Here is a 20588-nt window from a genome sequence, read left to right on the forward strand (position 1 = left end):
GCTTTTTACAACTTAGCGAGACCCTGTTTCAAAATAAAGAATAAAAAATAGGGCTGGGGTTGTAGCCCGGAGGTAGAATGCCCCTGGATTCCATTGCCAGTACCACACATACACAAAAAGATTCATAAGGCATATTTAGACAGTGTTAAGCTTTTGAAGATCAGTTGGTATTCCATAGTAATAAGTTCATATTCCTAAAAATGTCTGACCTGAAAATATCAGCAAATGAAATTAGTTACTGCAAAATGGAAAGCATTTTGTAAAAATTTTAGCTTGGATGTTGGTTGTAAGGAAGGTTCGATACTGATCTGTCTTTGACCAGGATTTCCACTTCTAGAAATTTATCCTTAGTGTGTGTTCAAAAAGATGGGTGCAAGCCAGGTGTGGTGGCGCAAACCTGTAATCCCAGTATTTGGAAATCTGAGACAGGAGGATCACAGGTTCATGGGCAGCCTCAGTAATTTAGTGAGGCCCTCCACAACTTAGTGAGGCCCTGTTTCAAAAGAAAAATAAAACAGGGCCGCGGGTGTAGCTCAGAGGTAGAACACCTCTGAGTTCAATCCCCAGTGCCACCAAAAAAAAAAAAAAAAGGCCGGGCATGGTGGTGCATGCTTGTAATCCCAGTATTCAGGAGGCTGAGATGGGAGGATCATGGTTCGCGGACAGTCTTAGCTGCTACTTAGGCCCTTTGCAACTCAGAACCTGTTTCAAAAATAAAGAATGAAAAATAGGGCTGGGATTGTAGCTTGGAAGTAGAATGCCCCTGGGTTTCACCCCCAGACCTGCAAAAAAATTTAAAAAGGGCTGGGGGTGTATCTCAGAGATAGGATGCTCTTGGGTTCAATTTCCAGTACCCCCCCCCAACACCCACACAAAGATGGGTGCAGAGTTAGTAGCATCATTTAGAATTTTTCTAAAACTTGAGATTTTACTAATGGATGCATAGGGTAAGCCCATATCTAACAAATTCCTTAGAATAAATTCCTGTAAGTGGAAATTTAAGGGGTCAAAAGGATTGGATATTTTAGCTCCAATCTCCAGTTCTTTCCAGTTGAACAAATCTACACTGTTGTCAGTAAAACAAGGTAATATCCTTTGTACTTAATTGTCACTAATTGGAAATTACTCTTAAAATTTGATTACTTAGTTTAATGTGAGTTTCCTTTTGTGTGTGTGTAGTACCGGATGGAACCCAGGGGCCTTCTACCCAGACCTATTTTATATTTTGTTTGGAAACAGGGTCTCACTAAGTTGCTGAGAGCCTCACTAAGTAGCTGGTTTTGAACCTATGTAATCCTCCTGTCTCAGCTCCCAAGTACTGGGATTACAAGCATGCACCACCACGCCCGGCTGAGTTTCCTTACTTTTAAAAGGTATTTTAAACCTGTATTGTTGAAATCAAACACTGCAGAACTTCTTTGGATAATATAATTGTGGACTTCTTGCCTAAGGGGTTTATTTTTCCCATCTTAGGTGGGTGGCAGGGAATGTCAGAAAGTAGGATTCCTTCTAGGGTTTGATGAGTATTATTAATAATCTGTTTATATTTATATAGCTAAAAAGACAACCCCACTTTTGAGCTTCCTGAAAAACAAACAGGTAAATCTTTGTTTTTATATTTCTATCACTTCTTCAGTTTCTTTAGTTCACATTCTATAAACATTTTAAGAACACTGAGGTCCCCCAGGAGAAGCAGCTGCCTTTTCCCCGTTTATTCTTTGATTTGGCTTCTTGGTCTCACTCTCTGGCACTTTCCTTTACTCTGCTTGTGGGACCAGGGGTTCACTCTGCGGACCTAGAGAGTCATTAGCTTGCCCACCCAGCAATATTCTGAAAGCCTCTGGTACTAAAGCAAGGCAGCAGTGGGAGACTGATTCTAGCAGGCCGTCATCTTCTTTCTCTTTCACTTTCTGAAGAGCATGGGGGTTAAGAACGTTGTAGAAGTAAGAAGGAGGCCAGCATAGTGGTGTACGCCTATAACCCCAGAACTTGGGAAGCTGGGACTGGAATATCACAGGTTTAAGGCCAGCCTCAGCAACATGGTGAGACCCTGATACAAAATAAAAAATAAAATGGGGCTGGAGGTAGCCAGGCATGGTTGCACACCCCCATAATCCCAGTACTTGGGAGGGTTCGACAAGAGGATCGAAAGTTTGAGACCAGTCTAATCAATTTAGTGAGGCCCTCAGTAACTTAGACACTGTTTCCAAATAAAAAAAAAAAAATGGGGCTGGGGCGTAGCTAGGAAGGTAGAACGTGTATCTGTTCAATTTCCACCACCAGGAAAAAAGTAGAAAGGAAAGACTATCCAGTTCAGTGAGTGCCTACCAGGCCTTCGGAACGGATCACCTTTTGGGTGATGATTTTTACTGGAGGGCTTGTGTTGACATTTCTTTGTAGAGAATGAGAGAAGAAAAGAGGGAAGAAAGGAGGAGACGAGAAATAGAAAGAAAAAGACAAAGAGAAGAAGAGAGAAGGAAATGGAAAGAAGAAGAGAAAAGAAAAAGGAAGGATATCGAAAAGCTGAAGAAAGTAGACAGAGTTCCAGAAAGAGACAAATTAAAGGACGAACCAAAGATTAAGGTATGAAAGTAATTGAAACAAGCCGCATATTGCTGGGGATTGCATGTGCCTCTTTCTGTGCATCTTGTGTTTGTGTAAGGGACTTTTTGTTTTGCTCTTGTCACTTGGGGGTGGAGTGTACAAATAAAAATCTTTCCTAATAGTCTTTGTTTAGAATTTTAAGAGCTTTTAAAAGGATGATGTATTTGACATGTTTTTATTCTTCACTGCAGATTGTATTTTTTCTTAATCATAGAGAATGTTTGATGTTTGGGTTACTGATCTCTCGGTTCATCGTCACTAAAGGCTTAGGGCTGGCTGGCATGATTTGGGGATTTTATTCAGCTTTTCCTTCATAATTGATACATGAAGTTGCCTCATCTGTTTGTTTTCCACTGTCTTCAGGTACACAGGTTTCTGTTACAAGCTGTGAATCAGAAAAATGTAAGGACCAAATACATGATACAGAACCCCTAGTATCATGTCACACACACAGGTCTTAGCTAATAAGTCCTTTTGGTGGTGGTGGTGGTAGTGTTACCTTTGAACACTCCTTCACTCATGTGGGTCTTGCTGAACAGCTATTTTAAATTCCTACATTAAAAGGAAGCCCAGGTGACTTCTTGATGCTCTGTTGTGTACCCAGAAGTTGTAACTGCAGACAACCAGAGGATAAATGAGCTTCTATCTCTCTTTCTCTCCTATATGCCTCTCAGAACTGGCTGCCTCTCGGGATGACTAGGGGTAAAATGGCCTGCATTAAGTACTTTCCACTCTCACGTGACTCCCATGTGATTTTACGTCTAGCCGGGAATCTGTGAGCAGCAAATTCTGATTAATGTGATGCATGTAGGAAAAGGAAAACTGGTAGAAAGATCCGAACCTTGCTGCTTCTCTTCTGAAGGCGTGGCCTGCGCAGCCCTTGCGCCAGTGAACTTCCTGGGGAATGACTAGTATCTAGAACTTGAGAAAGTAGAGAACATCCTAGAGATGGTGGCAGGATGTCATTTTGTCTCCTGAAAACTCAGCAGTTCATGTAGGTAGGGTTCCCTGCGTCTCTAGGGGGCTGTTTATTGGTGATAAGGTGCTTAGAAGGGAGAGTTTCCTATTTTAATTCTTTCCAGCAATCTGTCTGCCACGCCACAAATGATTTGACTTGCTATTCCTAACAATCAGCAAGGCAGAAGGTAGAGCCAACTGTGCTAGAGATATTCATTAATGTTCTTATTAGATAATGAACATCTTGGCTTCTAATACAGATGTTCATTCAAGAAATAAGAACATTCCTAATGAAACCTGCACGCAGTCTCCTCTTTACACGGGTGCTTCTTCCTGTCCACTCTGAAGTCCCATCTGCAGTGGCTGTCCATGTGCTAAACTAACTTCTCGCCTAATTTCCCTGCTGCTTTGCCTTTTGCATGGTCACTTGGAGGATGCCTTCACCCTGACATGAATCTTGTATGATGCCTTCACTTTGGGATTTAAAATTCTTCTATTTTGCCTAAGAATGTCTCCATCCAATACTTACAGTATCCTAAAGAGATAACAGTAATAGAGAAAGAATGGAATTTTGAACACATATAATATATATGGCTATATATTATGTATATTCTATGAATATTATATATACAATATATTATATCTAATATATATATATATATATATATATATGTCATTGAGTAGAGTTCGTACTCAGTACACAGATGAAACTTTACCATTCTGTTATTTAAAGCATTTGGGTTTTTAAATCAAATGCCAGCCGTACATGACGGTGCATGCTTGTAATCCTAGTACTTGGGAGGCTGAGACAGGAGAATCACAGGTTTGAGGACAGCTTCAGCAACTTAGGCCCCTCCACAACTTAGTGAAACCCTGTTTCAAAATTTAAAAAAATAAAATAGGACCGGGGTGAAGCTCAGAGGCAGAATGACCCTGGATTCAATCCCCAGTATCAAATAATAAAATCAATCAAATGCCAAACAGTTCTTTCTGTTTATCTCTACTTATAATATCATGGTACCATCATAATTATGTTATTCTTTGGCTCAAGACAGAATTATTCCTGCAATGGATCCTCCTTTGGTGACGAAGGTCTCTGTTATTCCAAGTAATATGCATAAAGACAGTCCGACAGTAATGATCTGCCAAGAAGTTTTAAATTTGTGGGCTCTAGCCCCGTTTAGTTATATCTATCGACACGCTGTTTTGTGGCAAAAACACACTTGGCAGTGTGCATTGGTTCACTTAAAATTGGACCCATGAATAGCCAAAGGAGTCTTGATCCCATTGCCGCAAAGTGATTACACCACTTCACCTGGGTGGATAACGCTTTCGCCTTCGTAGCATCCTTTTTGTAAATTACTATGCTCATGCATTCATTCGTCTGTCATCTGAAAGTTTAAGGCTACCTGCACAGATAGGGGGCCTTCTGTATCTTAGGTTTTAAATATTTAGCATAGTGTTTTTTGCGGCTAGATTCAGAAGACATTGCCCTACCTTTCAAAATAAAAATAATGTTCTTTTAAAGCTGCTCAAGAAGCCAGAAAAAGGAGATGAAAAAGAATTGGACAAAAGAGATAAAGTCAAGAAACTGGACAAAGAGAATCTGAGTGATGAAAGAGCCGGTGGGCAAAGTTGCATGCTGCCCAAGCGTTCTGATGGCGAACTTAAAGATGAAAAGCCCAAGAGGTCAGTCAGTAGTCCAGGGCTCGTGGCTGGGTTTGATTGCTACCTGCTGGTATCATTGCTATATCCCTGACTTCGATCTGGATTAAGAAAACCTTATATCTGGGGCAGAGAGACAGGAAGAATGCTTTCATAGTCTAGTACATCAATCTGGGTAAAGGCTTTTTTTTTCTTTTTTTTTTTTTTTTGTGGTACTGGGGGTGGAACCCAGCGGCTCTCTACCTCCGGGCTATACTCCCAGACCTTTTTAAAAAATGTTTTATTTGGAAACAGGGTCTCACTAAGTTGCTGAGAGCCTCACTAAGTAGCTGAGGCTGGCTTCGAACCTGTGTGATCCTCCTGAATCAGCCTCCCAAGCGCAGGGATTACAAGTGTGCGCCACCATGCCTGGCAAAAGATTTTTTTTTTCTAAAATGCTAGTAGATTAGCCAGGTATTGTGGCGCACACCTGTAATCCCAGCATTTGGGAGGCTGAGACAGGAGGATCTGGGTTCACGGTCAGCCTCAGTTACTTAGTGAGGCCCTTTGCAACTTAGTTGGGAGACCCTGCTTCAAAATAATGAATAAAAAATGGGCCTGGGCTGCAGCTCAAAGGTAGAATACCCCTGGGTTTCCCCAATACTGCAAAAAAAAATTAGAAAAAAATAAAATGCTAGGCCGGGCGTGGTGGCACACGCTTGTAATCCCCGCGCTTGGGAGGCTGAGACATGAGGATCACACAGGTTCAAAGCCAGTCTCGGCTACTTAGTAAGGCTCTCAGCAACTTAGTGAGACCCTGTTTCTAAATAAAGTTTAAAATAGGTCTGGGAGTATAGCCCAGAGGTAGAAAGCCTCCGAGTTCCACCTCCAGTACCACCAAAAAATTAAAAATAAATAAATAAATAAAATGATAGTAGATATTCCTCTGCTTTAAAAGTGCAAACCCATTGCTGCAGTCGGGGTAGCATCATGGGATTCCTGTGTGCACGATCACAGGACGCCTGAGGGTTGTCTTGTTTATTTTCATGCAGGCCTGAAGATGAGAGCGGCAGAGACTACAGGGAGAGGGAGCGGGATTACGAACGGGATCAGGAGCGCATCCTCCGAGAGCGAGAAAGAGAGCGGCTGAAGCGGCAAGAGGAGGAGCGCCGCAGGCAGAAGGAGCGCTATGAGAAAGAGAAGGCCTTTAGAAGAAAAGAGGAGGAAATTAAAAAAGAGAAAGAAGCACTGCGAGATAAAGGGAAGAAGAGTGAAAACACTGAATCAATAGTCAGCACAGAAAAAACTGAAAAGAAAGAGGAAGTGGTTAAGAGAGACCGCATAAGAAACAAGGTGCTGCTTTTCATTACATTGATTTTCATGAGGACCCTCCCCTCTTCTGGCAAATGTACAGAAAGGGGCTGTCTCCCTCTTTTTGTGTCACTTAGGGCTTCAAGCTGGGGGGTGGGAGGGTAGGTGGGTGGTTCTACCACTGAACTATATCCCCAGCCCATTTTATTTTGAACAAGGTCTCACTAAGTTATTGTGCACTGGCCTCGAACCTGCGATCCTCCAGCCTCAGTTTCCCAAGTACTGGGATCACAGGTTAGTGCCACCATACCTGGCTGGTACTAGGGTTTGAACCCAGGGGCATTCTACCTCTGAGATATACCCTGAACCCTATTTTTTATTCTTTATTTTGAAACAGGGTCTTACTGAGTTGCAAAGGGCCTCACTAAGTAGCAGCTGAGGCTGTCCACGAACCGCAATCCTCCTGTCTCAGCCTCCAGCCTCCCAAATGCTGGGATTACAGGTGTGCGCCACCACGCACAGCCAAGTATTTTTCTTAATAATATAAACCCACTAGCATTTTCATACCAAAAGAACTAATAACAATTCCTTAATTTCCTAGCTACCACATGTTCAGTTTTTTCAATTGCTTCATTAATATATATATATATATATATATATATATATATATATGGTCTAAACAAGGTCCACAAATTGTATTTACTTAAAATATCTCCTTAAGTTCTCTTTTTTCTTATGGTACTAGGAATTGAACTGAGGAACATTCTCCCTCCAAGCTACACCCCATCCTCACTTATACACTACTGGTGGGATTGTAAATTGGTACAACCCCCATGGAGATCAGCATGGAGGCTCTTCAAAAGCTGAATGGGAGCCGGGCGTGATGGCACACACTTGTAATCCCAGCTTTCGGGAGGCTGAGACAGGAGGATCGTGGTTCACAGACAGCCTCAGCTACTTAGTGAGGCCCTGTTTCCAAAGAAAGAATAAAATATAGGACAGGGGGTGTAGCTAAGAGGTTGAATGCCCCTCAGTTCCATCCCCAGGCCCACAAAAAAAAAAAAAAAACAACTGAATGGGACAGGTGTAGTGGCACACACTTATAATTCTAATACTTGGGAGGCTGAGACAGGAGGATTGCAGGTTTGTGGCCAGCCTCGGATACTTAGTGAGATCCTGTTTCAAAATAAAAAGAAGCCAGGCATGGTAGCGCATGCTTAGTGATCCCAGTACTTAGGAGACTGAGACAGGAAGATTGCAGATTCGTGCCAGCCTTATCTATTTAGTGAGGCCCTGTTTCAGAAATAAAGAATAGGCCGGGTGTGGTGGTGATGCTTGGTAATCCCAGCATTTGGAAGGAGGAGACTGGAGGATTGTGGTTCACGGATAGCTTCAGCTACTTAGCGAGGCCCTTCACAACTCAGTGAGATCCTGTTTTAACAATAAAAAGGCTAAAAAATAGGGCTGGGGTGTAGCTCTGAGGTACAATGTCCTGGTACTGCAAAAAAATAAATAAATAAATAAAAAGAATAAAATACAGCCAGGGGTAGAACTCAGAAGTAGGATGCCCCTGCATTCAGTCCCAGTACCACAAAAATTAGTTTGGGGCTAGTGGTATAGTTCACTGGTAGAGTGCTTGCCTAGCATTTGTGAGTCCCCTGGGTTCAATCTTCAGAACTGCCAAAAAATGAAAAAGGAAGGAAGGAAGGAAGGAAGGAAGGAAGGAAGGAAGGAAGGAAGGAAGGAAGGAAGGGCGAGCTGGGCGTGGTGGCGCACGCTTGTAATCCCCATGCTTGGGAGGCAGAGACAAGAGGATCGTGCAGGTTCGAAGCCAGCTTTGCTGGCTTAAGAGACCCTGTTTCCAAAAATAAAAAAAGTATAAAATAGGTCTGGGAGTGTAGCCCGGAGGTAGAAGGGCTTCCAGGAACCCCAGTACCACCAAAAAAAAAAGGGAAGAAAGAAGGAAGGAAGGAGGAAGAATAGAAGGAAAGAAAGGAGTGTGGCTGTGTACAGGTTAGATTTCATTTATAAAAACAGGCCACCCCTGATCTGGACTTGATGTTCAGTACGGTCTATGGTAGGTATTTCCTGGATGGTCTGTATTTCTTCCCTTGTACCACTTCAGGAAGCGTGTGATATCTGGCTGTCCTGTACTTTGGGATGCTGTGATTGATCAGTAACAATTATTTTGTGGCTTTTTATTAAAATGTCCTTGTTCTTGATGAGACAATATGAAATATATATCAAGGAAAGGTCAAAGTATATGCAACTTCTCAGATGGTTTTGCAAAAATGAATCTAGGAGGACAGGTGGGTATTCATTGTACAAGTTTTACAAAACACTTTAATAGATTTTAAATTATTTTAGTTACAAAAGTGAAAAAATGGGCCAGGCGTGGTGGCACACGCTTGTAATCCCAGCATTTCGGAGGTTGAGATAGGAGGATCTGGGTTCGAGGATAGCCTCAGCTACTACTCAGTGAGGCTCTCTGCAACTCAGTGAGACTCTGTTTCAAAATAAAGAATAAAAAATAGGGCTGGGGGTATAGCTCAGAGGTAGTATGCCCCTGGGTTTCATCCCTAGTATGCAAAAAAAATAAATGAAAAAATGGGTCAGTAGGTTCAGGTATTATGTTCATTATTATAAGCATGAGCCCAACTGTTGTCAAATTTTTTTATCAGTCTTTCTCTTAATGGTTTTATTTTATTTTATTTTTTATTTTTTTTGGTGGTACTGGAGGTGGAACCCAGAGGCTTTCTACCTCCGGGCTATACTCCCAGACCCATTTTTTTATATTTTATTTGGAAACAGGGTCTTACTAAGTTGCTGAGAGCCTCACTAAGTAGCTGAGGCTGGCTTCGAACCTGCGTGATCCTCCTGTCTCAGCCTCCCAAGCGCTGGGATTTCAAGCGTGCGCCACCACGCCCGGATTATTCTTTATTTTTTTATTTTTATTTATTTATTTTTTGGTGGTACTGGGGTTCCTGGAAGCCCTGCTACACTCCCAGACCTATTTTTACATGTTTATTTGGAAACAGGGTCTCCTAAGCCAGCGTGCGCGGCTGGCTTCGAACCTGCATGATCTTCCTGTCTCTGCCTCCCAAGCGCGGGGATTACAAGCGTGCACCACAACGCCCGGCTTTTTTATTTCTTATTTTGAAACCGGGTCTCACTGAATTGCAGAGGCCTCACTAAGTAGCTGAGGCTGTCCTTAAACCGCGATCCTCCAGGTCTCAGCGTCCTGAATGCTGGGATTACAAGCGTGCGCCACCACGCCCGGCTATATCTTTTAAATATTGAAACAGGATCTTGCTAAGTTGCTACGGCAGGCCTTGAATCTACGATCATGTCACAGCCTCTCAAGTCCTGGTATGGGCATGTGCCATTGTGCTCCGCTTACTTTCCTATTATTTACCAGTGTTCAGAGTAATGACTAGTGTCCCAGAAACGTGGAATATCAGTCACATTTGCTTATTCTTTAAGAAGTGGTATATTTAGAGATTTTTATTGCATTTGAATTTATCAGTTTTCATTCTTGATGTTCAATTGTACACTGTTCTTTTTTTGGTGGTACTGGGGGTGGAACCCAGAGGCTTTTCTACCTCTGGGCTATACTCCCAGACCTCTTTTATATTTTATTTGGAAACAGGGTCTCAATAAGTTGCTGAGAGCCTCACAAAGAAGCTGAGGCTGGCTTCGAACCTGTGCGGTCCTCCTGTCTCAGCCTCCCAGCGCGGGGATTACAAGCGTGCGCCACCGCCCCCGGCTCAGTTGTACACTATTTTTGCATTACAGAGGACTGAACCAGAGGCTAGCATATGATTGGCAAGTACCCTACCGCTGAGCCACATCCCAAGCCTGATCCTTGGTGTTCACATTGTCACATCTTTTTATACAGTGGCAGACCCACCATCCACGTCTTTAAATACTAGTTTCATTTGTTGAAACATTTCATTTTGTGAAAATAGTGAAATGTTTTGATGAAATTTTTCAATTAAGAATAATGCTTTGAAGCTGGATGTGGTGGCGTATGTTTGTAATCCCCGTGCTTGGGAGGCGGAGACAGGAGGATCGCACGGGTTTGAAGCCAGCTTCAGCCACGTAGTGGGGCTCTCAGCAACTTAGTGAGACCCTGTTTCCAAATAAAGTATAAAAAAATAGGTCTGGGAGTGTAGCCCAAAAGTAGAAAGCCTCTGGGTTCCACCCCCCAGTTCCACCAAAAAAAAAGAAAAAAAAAGAATAATGCTTTGAAGTCGGAATGGTGGACCACGCTTGTAATTGCAGTACTTGAGAGGCTGAGATAGAAGGATTGCAGGTTTGCAGTCAGCCTCAGCTACATATGAGACCCTCGGCAACTTAGTGAGACCCTGTTTCAAAATAAGGAATATAAAAGAGGGCTGGGGGTGTACCTTGGAGGTAGAATGCCTCTGGGTTCCATCTCCCGTACCACAAAAGAAAGAATAACGCTTTGAGGCTGAGTCAGGTGGATCACAGTTTCACAGCCAGCCTCAGCTACTTAGTGAGGCCTTCTGCAACTTAGTGGGACCCTATTTCAAAATAAATAATAAAAAAAAGTAGGGCTGGAGGTATAGCTCAGAGGTAGAATGCCCTGGGTTCAATCTTCAGCACTGAAAAAAAAAAAGAATGCTTTAAGCTGGGCATGGTGGCACATGTTTGTAATCCCAGTACTTGAGAGGCTGAGGCAGAAAGATCACAGGTTGAAGGCCAGCCTCAGCTACTTAGGCCCTCTACAACTTAGTGAGACTCTGTTTCAAAATAAAAAATTAGAGCTGGGTGTGGTGGCACAGGCTTGTAATCCCAGCACTTGGGAGGCTGAGACAGTAGGATCACTCAGGTTTGAAGCCAGCCTCAGCTACTTAGTGAGGCTCTCTGCAACTTAGTGAGACCCTGTTTCCAAATAAAATATAAAATTGGTCTGGGAGTATAGCCCGGAGGTAGAAAGCCCTGAGTTCTATGCCAATACTACAAAAAAAAAGGATTAAAAAAATAGGGCTGGGAATGTAGCTCAGAGGTAAAATGCCCCTAAGTTCCATCCCTGGTAACACACAGACATGCACACAGGAGCACACACATGCTTTAAGCTGGGCGTGGTGGTGCATGCTTGTAATACCCGTACATGAGAGGCTGAGACAGGAGGATCACAGGTTCCTGACCAGCCTCAGCTACTTAGGTCCTCTGCAATTTCATGAGACCCTGTTTCTTTCCTTTTTTGTGGTACTGGGGATAGAACCCAGAGGCTTTCTACCTCCAAGCTCTACCCCTAGCCCTATTTTTTATTCTTTATTTTGAAACTGTCTCGCTGAGTTGCAAAGGGCCTCACTAAGTAGTAGCTGAGGCTGTCCGCGAACTGCGATCCTCCCGTCTCAACCTCCCAAATGCTGGGATTACAAGTGTGTGCCACCACGCCTGGCTGAGACCATTTCAGCTCGGAGATAGAATGTCCCTGGATTCAGTCCCTAGTACTGGGGGGGAAATAATGCTTTATGGCTGGGGCGTAGCTCAGTAGTAGAGTATTTGCCTAACATATGTGCGGCCCTGGGTTCAATCCCCGAATCCCCAGCACCACAAGTGGCAGGGGTGGGAGAGGAGATGACAGTGCTTTAGTTTTGTGTGGCGACTTAAACCTGTAATCCCAGTTACTTAAAAAGCTAGGGCAGGAAGACTGAATTCAAGGCCCCTCTGGGAAAATTAGTGAGATCCTGTATCAAAAAAAAAAAAAAAAAAAAGCCAGGCATGGTGGCGCAGCACCTTTAATCCCAGTATATAGGAGACTGAGAAGAGGATCTCAGGTTTGAGGACAGCATCAGCAAGTAGTGAGACACTCAGTAACCTAGTGAGATCCTGTTTAAAAACAAAAACAAGTTACATGGGATCTGAGCTCATCATTTCAAGGAAGTTTCCATTTAACAGTTTTCGTTGATTTATTACTTTTGTTTTTATTCCTAAAATGTGTGTGTGTGTGTGTGTGTGTGTGTGTGTGTGTAGTGCTGGGAATGGAACCCAGGTCCTCACATATGCCAGCCCCTCCTAAACACTTTCTGTGGTGCTGTGTCTTTTTTGTTTTGTTTTTTAAAGCGATACTCGGGATGGCACCCAGGGGCACTCTACCTCTGAGCTTTTTATTTTATCTTTTTTCTGTGGTACTGGGGTGGAACCCAGAGGCTTCTTACCTCCGGGCTATACTCCCAGACCTATTATTATATTTTATTTGGAAACAGGGTCTCACTAAGTTGCTGAGAGCCTCACTCAGTAGCTGAGGCTGGCTTCAAACCTGTGCGAGCCTCCTGTCTCAGCCTCCCAAGCGCGGGGATTACAAGCGTGCGCCACCACGTCCAGTTTGTGGTAATGCGTCTTAAAGTCAATTTACTGATGGGAGATATGCAATAACTGTGGTTTCTACATTTAGCAAATTCAAGCTAATTAGTTCAGCTTGAGATGGTTAAGAAAATTAGGCACTAGGAGCTAGGTATGATGGCGGATACCTATAATCCCAAAACCTGGGGAACTGAGACAGGAGGTTCACAGAGTCAGAGCCAACATTAGTAACTCAGCAAGATCCATAGCAACTTAATGAGACCTCCTTTCTTTTTTTTTTTTCCTTTCGGTACTGGGGATGAAACCCAGGGGCATTCTACCTCCGAGCTACATCCCCAGCCCTATTTTTCATTCTTTATTTTGAAACAGGGTCTCACTGAGTTGCAAAGGGCCTCACTGAGTAGCTGAGGCTGTCTGTGAACCAGGATCCTCCGAACCAGGATCCTCCTGTCTCAGCCTCCCAAATGCTAGGATACAAGTGTGTATCACCACGCCTGGCTCTAAAACCTTATTTCAAAAATTTAAAAAAAAAAGCCAAGCACACCTATAATCCCACTACTTGGAAGGCTGAGACATGAGGATTGCAGGGTTGTATTTGTGTGTGTGTGTGTGTGTGTGTGTGTGTGTGTGTGTGTTACTGGGGGTAGAACCCAGGGTTTTTCTTCTTTCAGGCTACACTCCCAGACCTATTTTATACTTTATTTGGAAACATGGTCTCACTAAGTTGCTGAGAGCCTCACTTAGTAGCTGAGGCTGACTTCGAACCTGGGCAATCCTCCTGTCTCAGCCTCCCAAGTGCTGGGATTACAAGCGTGCGCCACCACACCTGGCTAGGATTGCAGGTTTGAGGCCAGACTCAGCAACTTAGTGAGACTGTTTCAAAAATAAAAGTGCTAGCAGAACGGAGGTACTCCATAACTAAGTGAGACCCTGTTTCAAAATATAGAATAAGGCCAGGTGTGGTGGTGCACGCTTGTAATCCCCGCGCGCTTCAGAGGTGGAGGCAGCCTCGCTGGCTTAAAAGACCCTGTTTCCAAATTAAAAAGATACGAGGTCCCAAAAAGGAAAGAAAAAAATTAGGCAATTTTCAAAAATTGTTTCCCTGTTATTTAATTTTTTTTAATTTTTTGTGGTATCGGGGATTAAACCCAGAGGCATTCTGCCTTCAAGCTACACCCTCAGCCCTATTTTATTTCTCATTTTGGAACAGGGTCTCACTAGGTTGATGAGAGTCTCACGACTTGCTGAGGCTGCCCTGGAAGCTGCAATCTTCCTGTCTCAGCCTCCCAAGTACAGAAAATACAGGTGTTTGCCACCCTACCCAGCTTGCCCTACACATCTGAAAAAGTGGTTGCTTTTCTTTGGAGGTAGGGTAGAGGGCGCAGTTAGTTGTCGTGTACTATGCACTGACATTTTGGGCCTTATATGACTTGTTTGAGGCATATATAAAACCTAATTTATGACCCCCAAAGCCCCGTGTAATAGCTTAATAGCAGCCAGGCATGGTGGTGAATGCCCATTACTATTGCAGGTTCACAGCCAACTAGAGAGACCCTGTTTCAAAATACAAATTGGGCTGGGAATGTAGTCCCTGGATTCAGTCCCCAGTAAAACCAACACACCTTTGTAGCAGTGTTATAAGATGAACATTTTTCTTTTCCTTTCAGGATCGTCCAGCAATGCAGCTTTACCAACCAGGAGCTCGAAGCCGAAACCGACTCTGTCCCCCTGATGACAGCACCAAGTCTGGAGATTCAGCAATAGAAAAAAAGCAGGAAAGTGGTATTAGCCATAGAAAAGAAGGAGGAGAGGAGTGATAAGTCCATGTGGCCGTAGGTGTCCTGACTGTCTAGGCAGCCAAAGAGCACGTATTGAGCAATCCAGAAGTGCCTTCAGGGCAACGGAATAGAGAAAGCAAGCAAGGGGCCGCTGTGCTGGTGGGATACACTGCCGAGGAGTATGTTTTGCGTCAAAGCAGGAATCTGATTGCAGGCTCAGAATTGGAAGTACAATTTCACTGTTTTTGCAATTTCTACAAATTAGTTTTCAAGTGTCAGGAAAAGACGGCGAGGCTGCGCATTACAATTCACAGGTGGGGAATGTCGGGTGAGGACATAATTTTGTATGACACGAGGTACAGAGAGCTGGCACTCAAGTCCAAAGGTGTCACTGGTCCTGGATTGAATTTCTTAGTCGGGGTGGAGCGGAGTCACTCCGATCTTGTTCAGGTCTAGTCACATTGCGTTGCTGGTGATGGTTATTGACTTCGGGTAGTGTAGAAGCAACAAGCATGTAATTGTAGTACAAGTACAATAAAGGATGCCACAAATTCTTGCTGCGGCAAAAAATGCAAAGTCATGTTACACCTATATCCTGTGCCCTAAAATTTAAAGAGTTAAGTTTTAGTTGTTTGTTGGCTTACATAAGTTAAGTCAATAGTATTTTTAAAACATCTCATTTTGCCTTTAGTCTTTTGCTGTTAAGAAGTGAAATGTCCTTGTTTGGTTCTTGACAGTCCAGTCTTTGTTTTACCTTAGGTCTCGTAACCTGAGTGCATCCCTTCTCCAGGAAGAAAATTGTACCAATCTCTGTTCCTGTTAAATAGCAACTTTCAGTCATAGCTTGTTTTGTATTGCTGTCAATAAATATCAGTAGCACTTAAGCATGAAGCTAAATGTGTCTTTATTGATTCATTATTTTAATTTTGCATTGCTGGGGGTTACAGCCAGAGCCTAACATGCTAAACACACCGCAGGCCGGGATGGTGCATACTTATAATTCCAGTACTTGTGAGTCTGAGACAGGACACCGGTTCGAGGCCAACCTCAGCAATTTAGTGAGGGTCTCTGCAACTTAGTGAGACCCTGATTTAAAATAAAAATAGCCAGGCATGGTGCCACATGCTTGTAATCCCAGTACTTGGGAGGCTGAGACAGGAGGATCGCGCAGGTTCAAAGCCAGCTGCAGCTACTTAGGTTCTCAGCAACTTAGTGAGACCCTGTTTCCAAATAAAATATAAAAAATAGGTCTGGGAGTGAAGACTGGATGTAGAAAACCCCTGGGCTTCATCCCTAGTAACAAAAAAATAAAAATAAAATGAAAATAAAATAGGGCTAGGGTGTAACTCAGAATGCCCCTGGGCTCATTCCCCAGTACCACAAGAAATTAAAGGGCTAGGGGTGTAAACTCAGAAGTAGAATGTCCCTGGGTTTAATACCCAGTACAAAAAGAAAAGAAAGAGAACAGTCCTCAAATGGGGAAAAGTACTAAAATAAGGGAAGAGGAGAGCTGGGTGTGGTGGCCTATTCTTATAATCCCAGTACTTGGGAGGCTGGGGCAGGATTGCAAGTTTGAGGCCACTCTTGGCAACTTCTTGAGATTCAACAACCTAGTGAGACCCTGTTTCAAAGCAGTTTTTTTGTGTGTGGTACTGGGGATTAAACCCAGGGGTATTCTACCTCCAAGCTATACCCCAGCCCTATTTTTCATTCTTTATTTTGAAATAGGGTCTCAGTAAGTTGCAGAGGGCCTCACTAAGTAGCTGAGGCTGTCTCAGCCACAAGTACTAGGATTACAAGCCGGTGCCACCATGTGCAGCTTTGAAGCAAAAATTTTATTTTTGTGTGGTACTGGGGGTAGAACTTAGGGGCTTTTCTACCTCCAGGCTGTACTCCTAGACCTTTTTTATACTTCATTTGGGAACAGGGTCTCAGCTGAACATGGTGGCGCATGCTTGTAATCCCAGTACTTGGGAGGCTGAGACAGGAGGATCATAGGTTCAAAGCCAGCCTTGGCAACTTAGTAAGGCTCTCAGCAACCTAGGAAACCCTGTTTCAAAATTTTTAAAAAATGCAAAAATGGCTGGGGATGTTGTTCAGAGATCCCTGGGTTTAATCCTCAGTACCAAAGAAAAAGAAACAGGATCTCACTAAGTTACCACATGCTGGCTTCAAACATGCGCTCCTTTCTTGGCCTTCAAGTCCTAGGATTACAGGTGTGTGCCACTGTACCTGGCCTGCTAAGCAATTTTTCATCTACCATGAGTCGACATCCTTTATCATAGCACCACCCCACCCCTCCACCCTTCTCCCCCACCACTTTCTTTAATTAGCTCCTATGTGCCTCGTTCTTGTATTGTAGGGATCAGGGTGAGGACCACTTCCTTTAAAACTCCTAATTTTTGTTGTTTTTGCAGGGGATTGAACACCCAGGGGTGTTCTACCTCTGAGCTACACGACCAGCGCAATTTTTTTTTTTTTGAAACAGGGTTTTACTAAATGGCTGAGGATTGTCTTGAACCTGTGAATCCTCTTGTCTCAGCCTCCCAAGTACTAGGGTTAACAGGCATGTGTCACCACATTGGGCTGTAAATCACAATTTTTTTGTTTGTTTGTTTTTTGCGAGTTTGGGGATGGAACCCAGGGTCATTTGACCTCCGAGATACACCCCCTGCCCTATTTTTTTATTCTTTATTTTGAAACCAGGTCTCACTGAGTTGCAGAGGGCCTCACTAAGTAGCTGAGGCTGTCGGCAAACTGTGATCCTCCAGTCTCAGCCTCCCGAATGCTGGGATTGCAAGCGTGCGCCACCACGCCCGGCACAATTTACTTTTTGTTTGTTTGTAGTCCTGGGAACTGAACTCTACCATTAGGCTACAGCCCCAGTCTTTATTTTTCTTATTCTGAGACGCGTTTGCTAAATTCATTCCTCCTGAGCACTGAGATTACAAGTACACCAACACAGCTTTTCCTTTTTGTTTTGTTTTGTTTTGTTTTGTTTTGCAGGTTTGGGGATGGAACCCAAGGGCATTCTACCTCCTAAGCTATACCCCCTGCCCTATTTTTTATTCTTTATTTTGAAACAGGGTCTCACTAAGTTGCAGCGGGCCTCGCTAAATAGCTGAGGCTGTCCACGAACTGCGATCCTCGTCTCAGCCTCCCAAGTGCTGGGATTAAGAGTGCACACCATGCCTTGCTTTTTTTTTTTTTTTTTTTTTTTGGTGGTACTGGGGTTCCTGGAAGCCCTTCTACCTCCGGGCTACACTCCCAGACCTATTTTTTACATTTTCATTTTGGAAACAGGGTCTCCTAAACCAGCACGCGCGGCTGGCTTCGAACCTGCGCGATCCTCCTGTCTCTGCCTCCCAAGCGCGGGGATTACAAGCGTGCGCCACCACGCCCGGCTTTTTTTTTTTTTTTTTAACGGGTCTGGGGATGGAACCCAAGGGCATTCTACCTCTGAGCGCCACTCCCAGCCCTATTTTTTAGTCTTTATTTTGGAAATGGTCTCACTGAGTTGCAAAGGGCCTCACTGAGTAGCTGTGGCTGTCTGTGAACCCAGATCCTCCTGTCTCGGCCTCCCAAATGCTGGAATTACAAGCCTGCGCCACCACACCCGGCTCTTTTTTTTTTTTTTTTTTTTTTTGAGATGAGGTCTCCCTCTGTTGCCCAGGCAGGTCTAGAACTGCTAAACTGAGATGATCCCCAGCCTCCTGGGTAGCTGGGACTGCCAGGGTGTGCAACCATGCCTCACTTTAATTTCGTATTCTTAGTATCAGAGTGAACTTTGCAAGGACTGAAGCTACATAGCTCTGTGGTACAGAGCTTGCGTAGCATGTGTGAGACCCTGGGTCCATCCCCAGTACTGCAAAACACACACACACAAAAAAACCTTATAAATAACAGAAAAACAGCCAGGCATGGTGGTGCACACCTGTAATCCCAATATTTGAGAGTCTGAGACAGGAGGATCAAGGAGGATCACAAGTTCAAGGACAGCCTCAGGAACTTAGCAAGACGCTGCTTCCAAATAAAAATTTTGCTGGGAGTATAGCCTGGAGGTAGAAGGTCTCTGAGTTACACACACACACACACACACACACACACACACACACACACACACCAGAAAAACAAGTTCATTCCATTTTTGCCTGTTTTCTTTAGTCACAAGTTTATGTCTGGATTTTTTGGATTGTTTGTTATGCTGGGGCTGGACCTCAGGCTCTGCACATCCAGCCCTGCACCTCACTGCTGAACTACATCATTAGTTGCTGATTTCTTTGGAAATGAAGAGAGAATGGAAACAACTCAAACACAATCTTTTTGTGTGTGGTACTGTGGATGGTACTCAGGGCCATTCTACCTCTGAGCTACACCCCCAGCCTTAATTTTTTTATTCTTTATATTGAAACAGGGTCTCACTGAGTTACAAAGGGCCTCATGAAGCAGCTGAGGCTGTCCGGGAACGGTGATCATCCTGTCTAAGCCTCCCAAATATTGGGATTACAAGCGTGCGCCACCACGCCCCGCTCTAAACTTTCTTAGCCTTTATTGAGCACTTTCTGTGTATTTGCAGAAACACTATGGTAGGGGAAACCACTTGGTCCTTCTCTGATATCGCTTACAGCTATGGAGGTTTAGCTGTTCTTGAAGACAGAAGTGATGTTCAGGGAAGAAAGCAGGAGAAATTCCAGGGCTGAGGGCAGTGATGAGGTGGGGACTTCCATGGCAGTAGTAAAGGATGGCTTAGGCATTCATGACACTCTCATACGTTCAGTCAGAAACTGACCTCCTTCCCCGGCAAGAATATACCACCTAGTCCTGAGATAGTAATTTAGCTCATGGTAAGATTAAGATCTAATGTTCTGAGTCGGGCGTGGTGGCGCAGGCTTGTAATCCCAGCAATTGAGAGGCTGAGATAGGAGGACCGCATAGGTTCGAAGCCAGCCTCAGCTACTTAGTGAGGCTCTCAGCAACTTAGTGAGACCCTGTTTCCAAATAAAATATAAAATAGGTCTGGGAGTATAGCCTGGAGGTAGAAAGCCCCTGGGTTCCACCCCCAGTACCACACACACAAAATATCTAATTTTCTATAAGGTATGCACAGATGTAACCTTTAAACTCATTTTCCGCCTTGTGTTGACAGAGTTCTGTATATGTTTTTATAGGGGGCTATGTAGAATTTTCTTTACTCCCTCTGTACTGTTCTTTACATGACAGAAATTATTAGACCATGTACTATTAGAGAAAGCAAGGTAGCAAAGATAGCCCTACACCTGGTGAATTCTCAAAAAGTGTATGTTGACATGAACAAACAGGATTTCACCATCCTTAGAAATCTCACAGAAAAAAAAAACGTATTCATTTACTAGATGATTATTAAGCTCCTACTATGGAAAAAAACGTATTCATTTACTAGATGATTATTAAGCTCCTACTATGGAGACATGGGTAAATACGTAACTTGTTCATTGCCACTGTGTCACATGACGTGTGTGTGTGTGTGTGTGTGTGTGTGTGTGTGTGTGTGTGTGTTACTAGGGATTGAGCCCAGGAGCATCTACTTCTGAGCTACAGCCTCAACCCGTTTTATTTTTTTATTTTGAAACAGGTCTTGCTAGGTTGCTGACAGTCTTGCTAAGTTAATGAGGCTATCCTTGAAACTGTGATCCTCCTATCTCAGTCTCAGGTGTGTGCCACCACACCTGACTTCTCCAGAATGTTTTTTTTGAAAATAAAGAAAGCCATGTTTTATTAAAATGATAAACATTCCTAATATAAGCCGGGCGTGGTGGCGCACACTTGTAATCCCCGCGCTTGGGAGGCTGAGACAGGAGGATCGCACGGGTTTGAAGCCAGCCTCAGCTACTTAGTGAGGCTCTCAGCAACTTAGTGAGACCCTGTTTCCAAATAAAATATAAATAGGTCTGGTAGTATAGCCCGGAGGTAGAAAGCCTC

At 43.7% G+C, this 20588-nt stretch overlaps 1 protein-coding gene across 2 annotated transcripts in view; it reads left to right on the plus strand.

The window, feature by feature from the left end:
* UPF3B (UPF3B regulator of nonsense mediated mRNA decay) overlaps positions 1 to 14669 on the plus strand; it is a gene marked incomplete at both ends in the record, with an annotated part of 28046 nt that extends 13377 nt beyond the window's left edge. Inside the window, 6 exons of one of the 2 annotated variants that reach the window (XM_080719167.1) lie at positions 1556 to 1599; positions 2401 to 2583; positions 2968 to 3006; positions 5090 to 5250; positions 6258 to 6558; positions 14520 to 14669. In XM_080719167.1, the coding sequence (XP_080575293.1) occupies positions 1556 to 1599; positions 2401 to 2583; positions 2968 to 3006; positions 5090 to 5250; positions 6258 to 6558; positions 14520 to 14669 (878 nt within the window). The remainder of the gene's footprint in view (positions 1 to 1555; positions 1600 to 2400; positions 2584 to 2967; positions 3007 to 5089; positions 5251 to 6257; positions 6559 to 14519) is intronic. The other variant, XM_080719166.1, reaches the window with a different exon arrangement.
* Between the last annotated feature and the right edge of the window lie 5919 nt (positions 14670 to 20588).

This window comes from Muscardinus avellanarius (genome assembly GCF_963383645.1).
Source record: "Muscardinus avellanarius genome assembly, chromosome: X".
Lineage (NCBI taxonomy): Eukaryota > Metazoa > Chordata > Mammalia > Rodentia > Gliridae > Muscardinus > Muscardinus avellanarius.